The following is a 15,717-nucleotide window of genomic DNA, read 5'->3' on the forward strand; positions in this document are numbered from 1 at the left end:
TTCTCTGTGCATGTGGACCTGCTGCACTGTGGCTTTCTGTAATGGCCTTCCTTTGCTTCAGATGAGGGCTGAGAGCTCCACTGATCTGTGGGTAGAAGGATGCATTTTTAGAATGCAGTTAGAAATGACCCTAGTTTAGGAAAGTGGCGGTAACAGGCTCACCTTTAAGATCCACCACTTCGCTAGCCCTGGGTAGTTGACTGGGTTTCCAGACATGACTTTCCTCCTGTTGAGTGGGTCTTCAATTCAATTAGTCAGCTGATGGTCACCTCTGAGGTATGAGTGCTACTGATTTGCCTTTAGGGACATCTTGTCATTGGGAAGCATTGCCAGCTCAGGTGTGACAACTTTATTTTATGTATATATGTATCTATGCATATGTGTATATACATATATAGATACATAAGTATATATGCATATATACATACATATGTGTATTTTATATATAATTCTAGGTAAATATAAAATAATGACTCTATGGTTTTCCAGAAATTCTTAGTGTTACTTATCACTCCTCCCAATGAAAGCCTCCATCCCTACTTTTCCATCCCCCCCTTCATATCACCCATAATCTCTATGTTTCCCTCTCTAGGGTCCCCACACCTTGTGGCCCATTTTTATTTTCCTGATTTCCGTAGTTACTCCAGGATCTGTACTCAAAAATTGTTCTCTCTCTCTGTCTCTCTCTGACTGTACAGTCCAGACTGGCCTTGAATTTGTGAACTCTTGTCTCAGGTTCCAAGTGACTAGAATTGTCGGCACATGCTTCCATAACCAGTGTTAGTTTACCTTGAATACAGTGCGCTCTATTGACAGGAGGAATAGGGACAAGAAAACAGCAAAGGCTTAGGAAGAGCCAGAAAACTACACAGTCTTTCGCATCCCCTGATTTGTACAGCATCTCTCTCCCAAGGCCGTGGATTTCATCAAGTAGCTATTGCTTTTACTGTGGTAAACTTTAGACTTATCAAAACTTAAACATTTATTAGAATTTTATTTACTTGTGTGTATATATGCATTTGCACACTTGTGGCAATGTGTGATGGTCAGAGGGCAGCCCAGGAGAGTGGAAGATTCTCTGCCTCTACCACATGGGTCCTGGAACTGAATTTGGGCAATAAGGTTTGAGGGAAGGACATTTATCTGCTGAGACTATCTATCTATCTATCTATCTATCTATCTATCTATCTATCTATCTATCTATCTATCTATCTATCTATCTATCTATCTATCCATCCATCTATCTATCATCTATCTATCTACCTTCATCATCATCATCTATCATCTATCTATCTATCTATCTATCTATCTATCTATCTATCTATCTATCTATCATCTATCTACCTTCATCATCATCATCTATCATCTATCTATCTATCTATCTATCTATCTATCTATCTATCTATCTATCTATCTATCTATCATCTATCTTCATCATCATCATCATCATCATCATCATCATCATCATTATCTCTCTATCTCTCTATCTATCTATCTATCTATCTATCTATCTATCTATCTATCTATCATCTATCTCTTACTTATTTTAAATTTTTTTTGACAAATTTCTCATGTCCAAACAATGAAATATAATCATTTTACCCCCACTCTCCTTAACATACCCTCCAGCTTCATGTGCTCTCTATTTAAAAACTAATTTTAAAAAGGTAAAACAGTGGGGACAGGAGGCCAATCTAGTATCAGGAGAGCATGTCCAAAGGTACTGGGGATGCAGAGATGGCTTTTAGGTCAGGGAAGGCTTTGAGCTGGGAGGTCAGTAGGTACCCAGTCACCCAGGACAGGGTTCTTATTCTGGCTTTGGAAGGACTTAAAGTTTCAGAGGTTTACATGGAGGGTCCCAAAAGAAAAAACCAAAGAGACAGAGGGTGCTGGAAGTGTGCAATGTGGCCACTGCAGAGACAAAGGAAGCCGGAGAGAGAGCTGGGGCCCCAAGTGTGGGTGGGAAACATTGGGTAGACTGAAGGCAGACTGAAGTTGGCTCTCAGGCAGTGTGGCAAGAACACAATGAGAAATGTAATAACAGTGATCGTCTGTCTTCACGTTTCAGGGCACTTCACAAGGGTCTCACCCTACCATTTGATGTCTGCATTATCATTGCTTTTAAATGTTTTTATTAGCACATAGAATTATACACAATAATAGGTTTGCTATGCCATTTTCTTACATGTATATCCACCTTACTGCCTGGTCTTGTGTCCCACCCTTTACTTCCATTGACCTCTGTCTTCCTAACTAAAAATGTCAGTAGTATTCCTATACAAATGACGTAGTTGCTGAGAAGAAATCAGGGAACAAAACTCACTCACAATATCTCCAAACTGAACCAATCAAACAGAACATGCACATGTGCACACACATATACATGCACACACATACACGCACACAGAGACACACAAGAAGGGAACACAAACATATACACATACACACATAGGCACACAAACACACATATACAGGCTCATACCCACATACACACATGCATAGACAGACAGAGATACGAGCACACGTGCACAGTCACACACTCACTCACATCTCATCTGGGGATAAATGAAAAAGGGAACAGCGTCTACCTGTTATAAAACACCGGAGGAGGGAACTGAGGCTGTCACTGTGGATAGAACGGCCTCTTGTGTTCCTCTTGTGGGAAGAGAGAACACAGAGCAACCATCCTGCTGAACACAATCCACACAGTCAGCTCAATCCCCATCAAAACACCAACACTGTTCTTCACAGAAATAGAACAAAAATCCTCAGATTCATACAGAAGCACGGCAGGCCCCCAAGAGCCAAAGGCAGTTCTGACTAGAGGACAGGCTGGCTGTACCCCTGCCCTGATTCACATTATCCCACAGAGCCACAGTTAGATAGACAGCATGGTGCTGCACAAGAGTTGGCTCAAACCAGTATCTGCACCCATTCTATCTACCACCCATGTCGGCATTACTTCCCAGACCTACCCAGAATTCCACACTCTTCCCATTTCTGCCTGGATTATACTGAACATGCCTCTCACAGGCATGGGACAATCATCCACCCCTGGCCATCTGGCTTCTGGATTTCTGAAGCTCACAGTTCCAGCAGTTAGAATTGTCACCGGGCTTCCTCTATCCAAATCCTCGCCATGGCTTCTATCACTCATCTCATTAGCAGCTTCTCACATTGCTGTAACCTCCTACCCAGCAAGGAGACACCTAGGGAGGAAGAGTTGGTTGGCTCCTGGCTTGGAGAGAGAGTGTGTTAATGCCGGGAAAGGCGTGATGGCAACTGGTTGCATCACAGACATGGTGAGGGTGTAGAATGTACTCATCACCCGTCCCTTTGTGCTGTCTAGATCCCCAGCTGGTGGGGTGCCGACTTACTTCAGGGGGTGCTTCGTCCTGCAAGTATATCACAGACACTGCAGAGGTGTGTCTCCTAGGAGACTCTAAATTCAGTCAAACTGACAATACAAATGAATTACCACACTCTTTTATACACACAAAATCAGAATTATACAATGACTTAGAAGGTCCATCTGACTGTGGGTCTCCTCTGCCCTCTCTACTTCCCCTCACTCATTCTGGCCTCAAATTTGTACTGACTTCCTTGCTACCTGTAGGATCAGGAATAGTTCTGACACAGGGTCTTTGCATTATTATTTTTACTTATATGTCTCCACAACTCATCTTTAAAAGAAATATTACTGTATTATCTATCTGTCTATCATCTACCTATCTATCTATCTGTCTGTCTGTCTGTCTATCATCTATCTATCTATCTATCTATCTATCTATCTATCTATCTATCTATCTATCTATCTATCTATCTAACTATCTATCTATCATCTATCTATCATCATCTATCTATCTATCTATCTATCTATCTATCTATCTATCTATCTATCTATCATCTATCTATCTACCTACCTATCTATCTATCTATCTATCTATCTATCTATCTATCTATCTATCTATCTATCTATCTATCTAATTATCTATCTATCTATCATCTATCATCATCTATCTATCTATCTATCTATCTATCTATCTATCTATCTATCTATCTATCTATCTCTTTCTGTCTGTCTGTCTGCCTTTATTTGCATGTACACACATGCAGCTCAGAGGACAATGTGAAGGGAGTCTGTTCTCTTTTTCTACCATGTGGGTCTCAGGGATTGAGCTAAAGTCATCAGGACTGGCCCAAGCACCTTGTCCCACTGAGCCCTCTTGCAGGTCCAAGCTCCACAATTCTTGTTTATTCCTTTCAGGATTTTGTGAAATGTCTGAAGGAAGTCTGTATGGGATTCCTTCTAACGAAATTATGCCTCCTTCTACCTTCCAATTCTTTCCTCCTCAGTTCTTTTTATTTTTAACTTGATCTTTATCCACCATCTGGTGTGCTATGAAGTTTAATTATTTAACTTTTTGTACTCTTTGCAAAGTTCCTCTTCCTTCATCCCCTAGTGAGAGCCTACTGTTGTATGTACAAGGCCCAGTGGGGGAAGTAGGTGGGAAGTGGTGTGTTGTTTTGACAATTTACTTTGATGTCTAGAGATTTGTGCTCTCAGCCTTGGTCAGAGGCTCATGGGTCATGCAGACACTCATCACTGGCCAGAGTCCCAAAAATAAGTAACGCAAGCATCTACCACACATTCAGGAAGTCAAATATCTTCCACATCAGATTCACATGGTTATATGAGCAATAACCAATTGAGCTTCTTGAGTGTGGTTTGGGATAATTTCTTTGGACTGTGGCCAGTGCTCTACCTGGGGTGAGAATAGAGGTTTATTTGTGTCTTCTCAGGAAGTCACACAACATAAACTTATTGTGATATTATATTCCTTGTCCCTTAAAGTTGGGTTGTCATCTTTGGGCAGCGGGGACACTTTCCTTGATAGCATTTGCAGGCAGAGTTCTCTAATCTTGTCCTTTATCCCAACATTACTTTTCTTCTTGGGGGTATCTGTTGATGGTTTCCACTGTGGTTTAACAATCTGAAACATGGCCTGGTATTTGGCAAAAGAACAGAGAGGAGGACCAGTGTAACCAAATCGAAGACCCAGATTAATCCACACACTTTCAAATATCTGATTTTTGACAAAAAAGCTAAAAATATAAAATGGAAAAAAAAGCATATTTAACAAATGGTGCTGGCATAACTGGATATCAACATATAGAAGAATGAAAATAGACCCATATCTACCACCATGCACAAAACTCAAGTCCAAATGGATCAAAGACCTCAACATAAAGCCAGCCACACTGAACATTATAGAAGAGAAAGTGGGAAGTACACTTGAACGCATTAGCACAGGGACAACAATGAGGACCTTAAGAGAGACATACATAGGTCTAATCTACATGTGAAGTAGAAAAAGACAAGCTCTTCTAAGTTGAAGAGGAGGGGAGAGGCAGGAAGGAGAGCAGAGAAAATGTAGAGCTCAATAAGAACCGATAAATCAGCTGCTCTCCCCTCAACAGGTCTGGTGTTTACAGCCCAATACCCACAGATCCTCAGCTTTGCTAACTGGACTGTATTTCAGAGGCCCATCTCCTACACTGACTTGTTTTCTGTGTTTTGCCTCTCCTCTCCCATTCAGAGTGGATTTCCTCATTTTGTTACCCCGCTTGCTGACACAGCCTTTGGGGTCACAGATGATTCTGGTAGCTCAGTTTCAAGCTTTCACTCAGGCTTTTACTCCCATCAGCACTGACGGCTTGAGTAGTCCAGGACCCATAGTCGTTGGAGAAATCATGTCACCTGGCTTCTTCCCGTTCCTGGCTTTCTGTTGTCATTCATTCTTGTGCTGGTTTGGATGTCCTTTCTGCTTTTACTTAAGGAAGCTACACTTGGGGAGTCAATCCAAATACAAAAGTGCTCGTCTCTAGGCTGTTCTTATAAAGACCAGTTTCTCCATCCATTCACCTTCATCTCTCACAACTACAAGGCCACTTTCTGGAGAAGATCACCCTGGCAGGAAGCAGGGTGCTCCTCCTCCATTCCTTTACACGACTCCTTGGATTCCCCATCACAGTGTTTCAGACATCCACACTTTTCTTTCCAGGCAACCCAGGTGTGAACGAGTGTGAAGACACTACCACGTGTCCGGCTTATGCCACCTGCACTGACACCGCGGACAGCTACTACTGCACCTGTAAACGAGGCTACCAGTCCAGCAATGGACAAACCAACTTTAAGGGCCCAGGAGTGGAGTGTAAAGGTGGGTTTTTGTCGTGTGACTTTCTGGGGACGTATAAACCCCATGTATGGCGGTGGCCACAGGACAGAGAAACAATCCTCCACACCGTGCTCAGGCAGCTCAATTGTTTATCAATCATATAACCATGGGGAGGGCCTTGTGAATCTGTTATGGAAGGTATCTTGACTTCCTGAGTCTTGGGAGTCCCTCCTCCTTGCGGAGGGTGTGCTTCAGTTCAGAAGAAATCACTACACAAGTGTTCACATTCCATTGAAGCCTTCCAGTGTTTGGTAGGTCAGGCTCATGCTGGCTGGGCACTGGGTGTGGTTACTTCCTGCCATTCCTACCACACGCCCCAAATTCCTGGGCACCCTTCCTTTCTATCTATCCATTAGTACAAATACATATCTAAATAGGCACAAAGCTTTCCCTTTCCTCCCTCATGCCCGCCTTATTTTCCCTTTTCATCTATACACCTATCTATGCATTTGCCTATCCATCTGCCCTTCCATCTGTCTGTCTGTCTGCCAACTCATTATGCCCATCAATAAATCTGTCTGTCCACACAGAGGAAAACCATCTACACTACTCTCTCCTTGCGTCTCTCTCTCCCTTTCTTCTCCCTTCTCTTTCTACCCACCCATCCACACATCTGTCCACACATGGGAATATCAATCTCCACACACCTCTCTCTCCTTCCCTTCATCCATTTCATTCACTATTTCTCCTGACTCCTCTTCCTTGCAAAATCTCACAGATGGCTGTGCCTCAAGACTGAGTGTCTCAAGAGGACAAGATGTGGTGTTTGGCTTAGCAACCCACTGTTATGACCTGGGAACCCAAGTTTAAGATTGATCAGGTTTACAAAGAGAGACCCTGGACCCCATCAAAGTCGCCAAATGATGAGGATTGATAAAACAAATAAAAGGAGGTTCAATCTGTAGGGCGAGAGCAGTTTGTCACTCCAACTTTTCTCTTTGCTCAGATGTTGACGAATGTCTTCAAAGCGACTCACCTTGTGGTCCTAACTCAGTCTGCAAAAATTTGCCTGGGCGATCCCAGTGCAACTGTACTAGTGGCTTCTCTTCTCCCACTGGGAAGAGCTGGACTCTGGGAAGTTCAGATAATTTTCTCTGCAAAGGTAATGTCTTCAGACTCTCTGCTATGGGTCTTTGGTGGTCAGAACTTGATTCTCTTCCCTCATTCTTTTCCTTTGCCTTGCAGACATCGATGAGTGTTTGAAGGTTGGGATCTGCCCTGCATACTCCAACTGTTCAAACTCTGTGGGAAGCTACAAGTGCACCTGCCAACCTGGCTTCTTCCGGAATGGCCTTGTTTGTGAAGGTTTGTGGCACTTGGTTTTTGTCATTTCCTATATGTTTTTGTCTGTGTTGATGACAGAACCCAAGGCTTAGCACCTGCCACGTTGGGCAACTCGGCTACACTTGGCTCTTTTTAAATTTAACCATTCACAAATTGTGCCAAACTCTTCCTCCCCCCTTTAACCAACAATTTTACTGCCTCCTTTCATGCCTTTGTTGTGGCCCTGTTGCACTTGATTGTGTTTGCTGTGACCAAGAGAAACTTCACAATGTCTACACCACTGAAGGAAATCTCCCTTCCTACCATTTGCAGTAACCATAGCTGCTCAGGGAGGAGTGGGGCCTCAGGAACTGCCGCAACTTTTGGGAGTTTATGTGCACAACAGTTCTGTCCTGTCCAGAAAATGTGGTACATAACAGCACTCCTTTCCATCCTCTGGCCATTGCATTCCTTCTGCCCATTTTCCATGTGGATCCCATTATTTTTTAAGATTTATTTATTTATTTACTATGTGTACAGTATTCTCAGTATTCTGTCTGCATGTATGCCTGCGGGCCAGAAGAGGGCACCAGATCTCATTACAGATGGTTGTGAGCCACCATGTGGTTGCTAGGAATTGAACTCAGGACTTTTGGAAGAGCAGGCAGTGCTCTTAACCACTGAGCCATCCCTCCAGCCCCCTAGATTCCATTCTTGACACTAGCCTGGGCCTCATTCATGTGCAAGTGCCAATTAGTCCCAGAGAAAGAGCAGAGCAATCAGGCTTCTGGAGACCCAAGTTTGGAACTAACACCCACCACTTGTGCATTCTATTGGCTAGCACAAGCAAAAGGACAAGATGGATTCAAGGAGGTGGGGGAATCAAACGTCATTTCCTTGTGAGAGTAGTGGAGAAACCAAGTGGCATTAAATCCACACCCCAAAGTGTAGTTGTAGGAGGAATGAAGGATAATGGCTATTTTTTGTGAATGTTGATAATCATGTTTTAAAACTCTTTGCAACATTTTCACTTATGTTCTTTTGGCCAGAATTTATTCTTATGGCTATGTATAGCTGCAAGCGAGGCTTGGAAGCATGCCTCTGAGTGGCCAGAAGGAAAGAGAGCACGTGTGTTGGAGGGTCTTCATCATGCCAGCTACCAGTTAGCACAGAGAGTGCATCTCTCATGTGTAGTCTTCTCTTCTTGATCCCCCACTTAAATTCTCCTACATTTCCCCCCCCCAACTCATCAGATAAAGATGAATGTGCGGAACACAACAGTTGCCCAGAGAATGCTTCTTGCCACAACACTGTTGGAAGTTATTATTGTACATGTGACTCAGGACTCGAATCTAGTGGTGGAGGGTCAACATTCCAGGGCCTGGGAGAATCCTGCGAAGGTAGGTGAAGGTGTTGACCAGGAACTTAGATAAAACCTAGTTGCAAAGGCAGTTATAAAAAGTTTGGGCTTAGGATGAATTCAAGATTTTCATCTGAAAAACTGAAGCCAAGAGTTCTTCCTTCTGTTCCCCAATCCTCCTCTCCCCTCTCTCCCTCCCTTCCGTCCTTCCTTTGTTCCTGCCGTGCTTTTGGGTATGTGTACATCATGGTACATGTGTGGAGGTCAGAGAACAATTTTTGGGAGCTGGTTCTGCTACTTGCACCTTATGGAGACAGATCTCTCTTGTTTCTGCTGCTGCACTGCATACCTACCAAGATTACCTAACTCCTCCCTGTGAGCTGTGCATCATAAACATACTAAGGTTCTGGATTGCTGTCAGAGAGAGCACAGCCTACCTGACCTTGGTCTTTCTGTACCTGTGTTTATGAGCTAGTACCGCTTTATCAGTGACATACTTCCTCCAGCAAGGCTTCAGTTCTCGAACCTCTCCAAACAGCACCATCAGCTGGGTACCAAGTGTCCAGATGCCTGAGCCTCTGGAGATCATTCATTCCCAAGCCACCACATTCCAGCCCCTGGCCCCCACAGGCTCGTGGCCATATCATAATGTATAATGCATTTAGTCCCAGCCAGAACTTTACATGCTAATACTTTCCTGGCTCAAATGTCATCGTTCCTCATAACTCGACTTTCTGTTTAGATGTGGATGAGTGCTCCAGGAACGCCACTCTTTGTGGCCACAACTTGATTTGCATCAATACCCCGGGGTCCTACAGCTGCTCCTGCCCATCTGGATTCTCTTTGTCAGTTTCTCAGATTCCTGATAATACAGCAGATATTAACTGTACAGGTAATCTCCTTAGCCGTGTAGAGGACTCAATGGGTATTAAATGAATCCCAAATATAGTGACAATTGGGCTGAGGAGGAAGGAAGACTTGATTGGGGGAGGGGGAGGGAATGGGAGGTGGTGGCGGGGAAGAGGCAGAAATCTTTAATAATTAAATAAATTAATTAATAAAAAAATGGGCATTTGTTCTTGCTAACAATGAACTAGTTTTTCTGTTTCATCTAGTGTCCTGAGGGCCTGTGTCTATAGTAGCCGATAGGTCTCAATAATTGTCTCTGGCTGGGCACTCTACTGAGACACCAGTTTCCACAGTGACACTCGAGCTTCCTTCTGTTTTGAAAAAAGTGTGATTCTAAGAGCAAGAATGCAGAACATGCCAGGTATTTAAGAGTCTGAGCTTGTAGATCTCAGAATATCACTAATATCTTATCCTGTTGGTTACAATCAGGAACCAAACTAGAATCCAAAGGGGAAAAACTCTGCATGTCACTTGGTTAATTTTGGTTGTCATCTGGACACAATCTAGAATTGTCTTGGAAGAGTCTTGGTGAGGAGGAGTCTAGGTCAGGTTGATCTGTGGGTATGCATTCTGGTTTCATTCTGTTGCCATGACAACACCATAATCAAAGCAGCTTAGGGAGGCAAGGGGTTATTTGACTTACACTTCTAGGTCACAATGATTGTCACTGAGGAAAATCAGGGCAGGAACTCATGTCAGGAATCTGGAGCAGGAGCCGTGGAAGAATGCTATTGGCTAGGTCACTTTCAGCTTTGCTCACAGATTCATTCTTAGATAACTTCCTTCTTCAGTTGGGGACCACTTGCCCAGGGATAGTGCCACTCACAGGGGACTTGGTTCCATCAATTAAGACAACAAAGCCAGTTCCTCACAGATATGTCTACAGACCAATCTGATGAAGACAATTAGTGAAAATGTCTTTTTAGGTGTTTCTAAACTGGTCAAGTTGATGGTTAATGCTAACTAGAACAGCACATCTGTGGAGGATTGTCATGACTCTGTTAATTGATGTGAGGTGATCCTCCCATCATGGATGGTGCCATTCATTGTAGGTCCTGACTACCTGGGAGTGGAGAGGTGAGCCAAGCAGTGAGCATTAATACCTTCAGCTCTGTTTGCTCTTGACTATGGATGTGACTGACTAGTTCAAGTCCCTGCCTTGATTTTCCTGCAGTCATGAAATGACATACTTATAGTACTTTCTCCCATAAATTGCTTTTTTCAGGGTACTTTATTAAAGTAACTGGAAAAAACCACTAGGACATGGAGTCATGCGTGTGTTGAGGAAGTAGAGGGGTGGAAGACAGCCATCTTTGCTGTATCTACCATACACTAGAGCTCAGTGTGCATCTCCAGTCTTTGTGAGGGAAATGCTTGTTTTTATTGACTTACAATACTATATTTCTCATGACTTGTTGACCTTTTCTAGATGATATTATTATAAGAAATACAATAGAAGTAGAAAAAGGTAAAGAGGCCGTAGAGTTAAACTAATTTGGCCTTATTATTTCCCATGAAGCCATTCAGGATCCCTAGCAAGACCAAAGAGAACTTTGGGCAGATAAGACCATTTCTGTCCATGTGACAAATGAAAAAAACAGTTTTGGGAAGAAGGATTTATTTTAGCTAATGCTAAATAAACAGCTAGGCCATTCACCAGCTCAGCTTCATTTTCTTTTTCTTGTTCCTTTTTTTGGGCGTATGCGTCTCTATGTGTGTATTCATGGGTATGCTTGTACACACGTGTGACCATGTAGTACATGAATATGTGCACAAGTAGACCAGAGTTGAACCTCAGGTGTGGTTCTTCACGGTCCATCCACCTTGCTTGTTTGAGAGTCTTCCACTGAGCCTGGGGCTCTCTTTTGTTATGTGCAAAATGATTAGCTTTAGTTGTTAACTTGCCACAAGCTAGAATCATCTGGGAAAAGAGTCCCAATGAAGGATTGTCTAGATCATGTGGCTCTATGGGCATGTCTATGGGGGATTGTCTTGATTGCATATTAATTGATGTGGCAAGACCCAGCCCACTATGGGTGGCACTCTTCCCTAGGCTGGGGTTTCTGAATGCATGTGCTCAAATCCGGAATCACACATTCATTCTCTCTCTGCTTTTGTGAGTTAGAGGCACAATAATCTCGAATAAACTAAAAACAAGTCCCAAACTCTCTGACCTTTGGCCTCTTAGGGCCTCCATACGGGCCACTTCAAGTTCCTTTCTTCACTTCCTCACAACAATGGCTACAAGCTGGAGCTGTGAGCTAAAATACGCCCTTTCTTCCCTAAACTGCTTTTTGCCTGGGTATTTTCTCGTAGGCAACAGAAGTGAAATCAGTGACACCAGCTGCTAGGGTCAAACTGAGCTCCTTATCCTTGCTCTGCAAATTCTTTATGCACAGAATCATTGCTCTCCCATGTACTCGTTCCCCACTGTACAGATATTGATGAGTGCCATGTCATGTGCCCTCCCAACTCGTCATGCACGAATACTCCTGGGAGCTACTTCTGCACTTGCCATCCTGGCTTTGCACCCAGCAGCGGACAAGTGACTTTCACAGACCCAGAAGTGGCATGTGAAGGTGAGCCGAGGATTTCCCAGGTGGCCTAGGATGTGGCCTTCTCCGCATTTTATGAAGTTCTTTATAGATTTGCTTTTTTATTGCAGATATTGATGAATGTATCCAAGATCCATCCCCATGTGGACAAAATTCTGCCTGCACCAATGTCCCAGGATCCTACATCTGCGGCTGCCTTCCCAACTTCCAGCCAGATCCAGAAGGATCCCAGGCATATGGCAACTTCAGTTGCAAAAGTAATGTCTTAGTGTATTGGCAAGGGTAGCTGTGTCTTTGCTTTACTTGTAAAACCTTTTTCTTTTCTATTAACTGGGTTCTCTGCTTACTTTTATCTCACCTATGCAGTATTTTCCTCCTATTTACTCCTTTATGGATTCATTGGTCCACTCACTAATAAGTTATTGAGTGGATTTTGGATTAAGTATGCTTTCTTTTTTCAGACAGTGTTTCATGTAGTTCAGGTTAGCCACAAACTCACTGCTGGCCTTGAACCCCATTCCTCATCCTTCCATCTACCAATTGCTGGAATCGTAGGTGTTCATGACCACATGCAGTTTGAATTATAAACCCGAAAGAGTGAAGGTCATATTGTCCCAGGTTACAGTATGCACAAAGGTCCTGGGGTTCACACAGTGTGAGTAGTTTTAGATGTAAACAGGAACCATGGGAAGAGTTCAGGCTCCCTGGGGTGTTGGTGTCTTGTGAAAGCATTTCATTTTTTCTCTCAAGAACAAAAGCTTTTTTTATTTTTTTTTTTATTTATTTTTTTTATTTTTCAATACTGGGTTTCTCTGTAGCTTTGGAGCCTGTCCTAGAACTAGCTCTTGTAGACCAGGCTGGCCTCAAACTTACAGAGCTTTGCCTGCCTCTGCCTTCTGAGTGCTGAAATTAAAGGTGTATGACACAATTGCCTGGCTTAAAAGCTTAAAAAATTTTAAGTAATGGATATTAAAATGTTTTTGGCCAGATCACAGTACTGAGCATGAACACAGGTTGGGGAGGAGCTCATGAGCCTACTGTCGCGGGGGGCAATTGCTAACTGCCCAGGGAGGGCCAGTTTTCTCCAAGGATGTGCCCCTGTGTATTGTTACTTTTCTGTCGCCATGATGAAATACCATGGCCAAGACAACTTTAGAAACTTAGGGTTTCAGAGTGTTAGAGTCCATGATGGTGGAGAGTGATTGAGGAAGACACCCAGTGCTACCTCTGACTTCCAGATGCACAGGCATACATGCTATACATGCATGTAAATGTTCATACACATGTACACCACACACACACACACTAAAATCTAAAGTGGAATGTGTGCTGCCTGAATGGCTGCAATGAAGCACAATGACAACACAAATGTACTTAAGGTCCTTCCCGCCACAGGGCTCAGCATATCACCCGTGCCATGTGTCCTCCGCTTGCTCCTTCCCTATTTTATTTTTTCTGTCTCCTCCTCACAATGAACCATTTAGAAATAGTTATTATTATACCTCTTCATTCCCACTGTTAATTTTTTATTTATGGTGCCTAACACAATGTAAATATTATGTTTGTTCTGAGAAAACAGTGAGAAGAGCATCATTCAGACGCAAATCCTCCTCCCATTCTTTCTCCCTTCCTCTTCTTCCTCATTTCCTCCCTTTCCCCTTCTCTCCTTCCCTTTTCCTTTCTTCCCTCTCATCTACTATTTTCTTCTCTCCTTCTTCTTCTCCCTTTCTCCTCCTTTCCTCCTCCCTCCTTTCCTCCTACTCCTCTTCATCTTCCCCTCTCCTCTCATATCTCATGCTTTTTCTTACCCTTTACAGTCTATTCATTAAAGCCCCTTTTGACTTGCCACTTTCTCCACACACTAACATCCACTTAAATATATTTAACCTGTGGAAATCAGAATCTGTATATGAGTGACAATATGTAGTATTGGATTTTTTATAAATCTCTGTTACCACAATATAATATTTTCCAGTTCCATTAATTTTCTTAGAAATTTCATATGGCTGAACAATATTCTTCTATAATATCTATATCTATATCTATCTATCTATCTATCTATCTATCTATCTATCTATCTATCTATCTATCTAATTTATCCACTCATCTGTTGATGGACAGCTAGGCTGATATCTCTTCTTAATTCTATTCTTCTTCTTGAAAAGAATCATTCTGCCTTCAGGCATGCACCAGCTTGTTTACCTTTGTTTGTCCTATGGAGGGTCATATTAGACAGGCCCATATTTTTATATTGCATGGCGACCACAGTCTCACTTGCTACACAGAAGGTGGGCACCTAGCCATTTTAGACCAGCTAACACCATTCTAAACAAAGGGTCAGGATATGCTAATGTCACTCGGCTCCTTCTTTGTAATTGTGGGAGGTCGCCTGGGGAAGAGGTGTTAATTTAGTCTAAGTGACAGAGCCATCATAGTTGTGGATGTGACCTAAGTCCTACTACCTAGAAAACAAAATGCTAATAAATTTCCCCCTCAGTTTACCTTTTGGTATAAAAGCTCTTTGGAGAATAAACGTTGGTGATATTTGAGGTTGTGAACTCAGGATTTCATGAGGGATCCCTAAAAACTCCCTTCCGATAAAGGCATGTGAGTTGTACCTCAATTATTCTTATGCCTCCCCTCTGGTCTAAGAAATAATTTATGGTCCTGACTGGTCCCAGATCACAACAGCCTTAGAATTTTACATCAATGGTATCTTAGTTTCTTGTCACTGTGAAAAATTAACTTGACAATAGCAACTCAAGGGAAAAGAATTTATTCTGGTCTTGGTTCCGTGTGAGGAAGTTGAGGCAGCTGGTCACATCACATCCACAGTCAGGAGCAGAGAGCTATGCGTGCTGTTGCTGCTTGATTTTCCCATTCTGTGCAGTCCAGGCTCTCTTGTCCAAGGAACGGTCCTGCCCACAGTTAATCTAATTAAGATGATCTGCCACAGGAGTGCCCAGAGGCTGACCTCTCAAGTTATCCTGGATTCTGTTGAGATCGTAGTTGACGGAATCGTCACTGTGGCATTGGGCATCATACTCTGTGTCATGTCCTGTCTTGCTCCCTTTAAGCCTGTGCCATGCCCTTGGAGCTTCTTAACTTGCTGTTTAACTGAGTTTGGTTCTAGTCCCTGCTTGTGCAAGGTTGGATGTTGTGTATATAAGTCACAGAATCAGTTTGACTTGTAGTCACACCTTACTGTTTGCTGCGGGTTTTCTTCTTCCTTCCTAGGGATTCCCTTCAAGTGTAAGGAAGACTTGATACCTAACAGTGAGCAGATACAGCAGTGCCAAACAGGGAGAGCCAGGGATCTTGACGATGTAAGTTTTATAACATAATATTTTTCTTTATTCTTGAGAATTTCATGCATGTATACAATCTAATA

At 42.9% G+C, this 15,717-nt stretch overlaps 1 protein-coding gene across 1 annotated transcript in view; it reads left to right on the plus strand.

Annotated features, from left to right (window-relative positions):
• Window positions 1–1,710: 1,710 nt before the first annotated feature.
• The window catches only part of Adgre1 (adhesion G protein-coupled receptor E1), an 81,540-nt gene continuing 67,533 nt past the window's right edge, over window positions 1,711–15,717 (plus strand). Inside the window, exons 1-9 of the mRNA XM_057771717.1 lie at window positions 1,711–1,720; window positions 6,066–6,221; window positions 7,186–7,341; window positions 7,425–7,544; window positions 8,756–8,902; window positions 9,605–9,754; window positions 12,210–12,350; window positions 12,437–12,583; window positions 15,564–15,652. Coding sequence (XP_057627700.1) covers window positions 1,711–1,720; window positions 6,066–6,221; window positions 7,186–7,341; window positions 7,425–7,544; window positions 8,756–8,902; window positions 9,605–9,754; window positions 12,210–12,350; window positions 12,437–12,583; window positions 15,564–15,652 — 1,116 coding nt within the window. The remainder of the gene's footprint in view (window positions 1,721–6,065; window positions 6,222–7,185; window positions 7,342–7,424; window positions 7,545–8,755; window positions 8,903–9,604; window positions 9,755–12,209; window positions 12,351–12,436; window positions 12,584–15,563; window positions 15,653–15,717) is intronic.

Source organism: Chionomys nivalis, chromosome 6, assembly GCF_950005125.1.
Source record: "Chionomys nivalis chromosome 6, mChiNiv1.1, whole genome shotgun sequence".
Taxonomy (NCBI): domain Eukaryota; kingdom Metazoa; phylum Chordata; class Mammalia; order Rodentia; family Cricetidae; genus Chionomys; species Chionomys nivalis.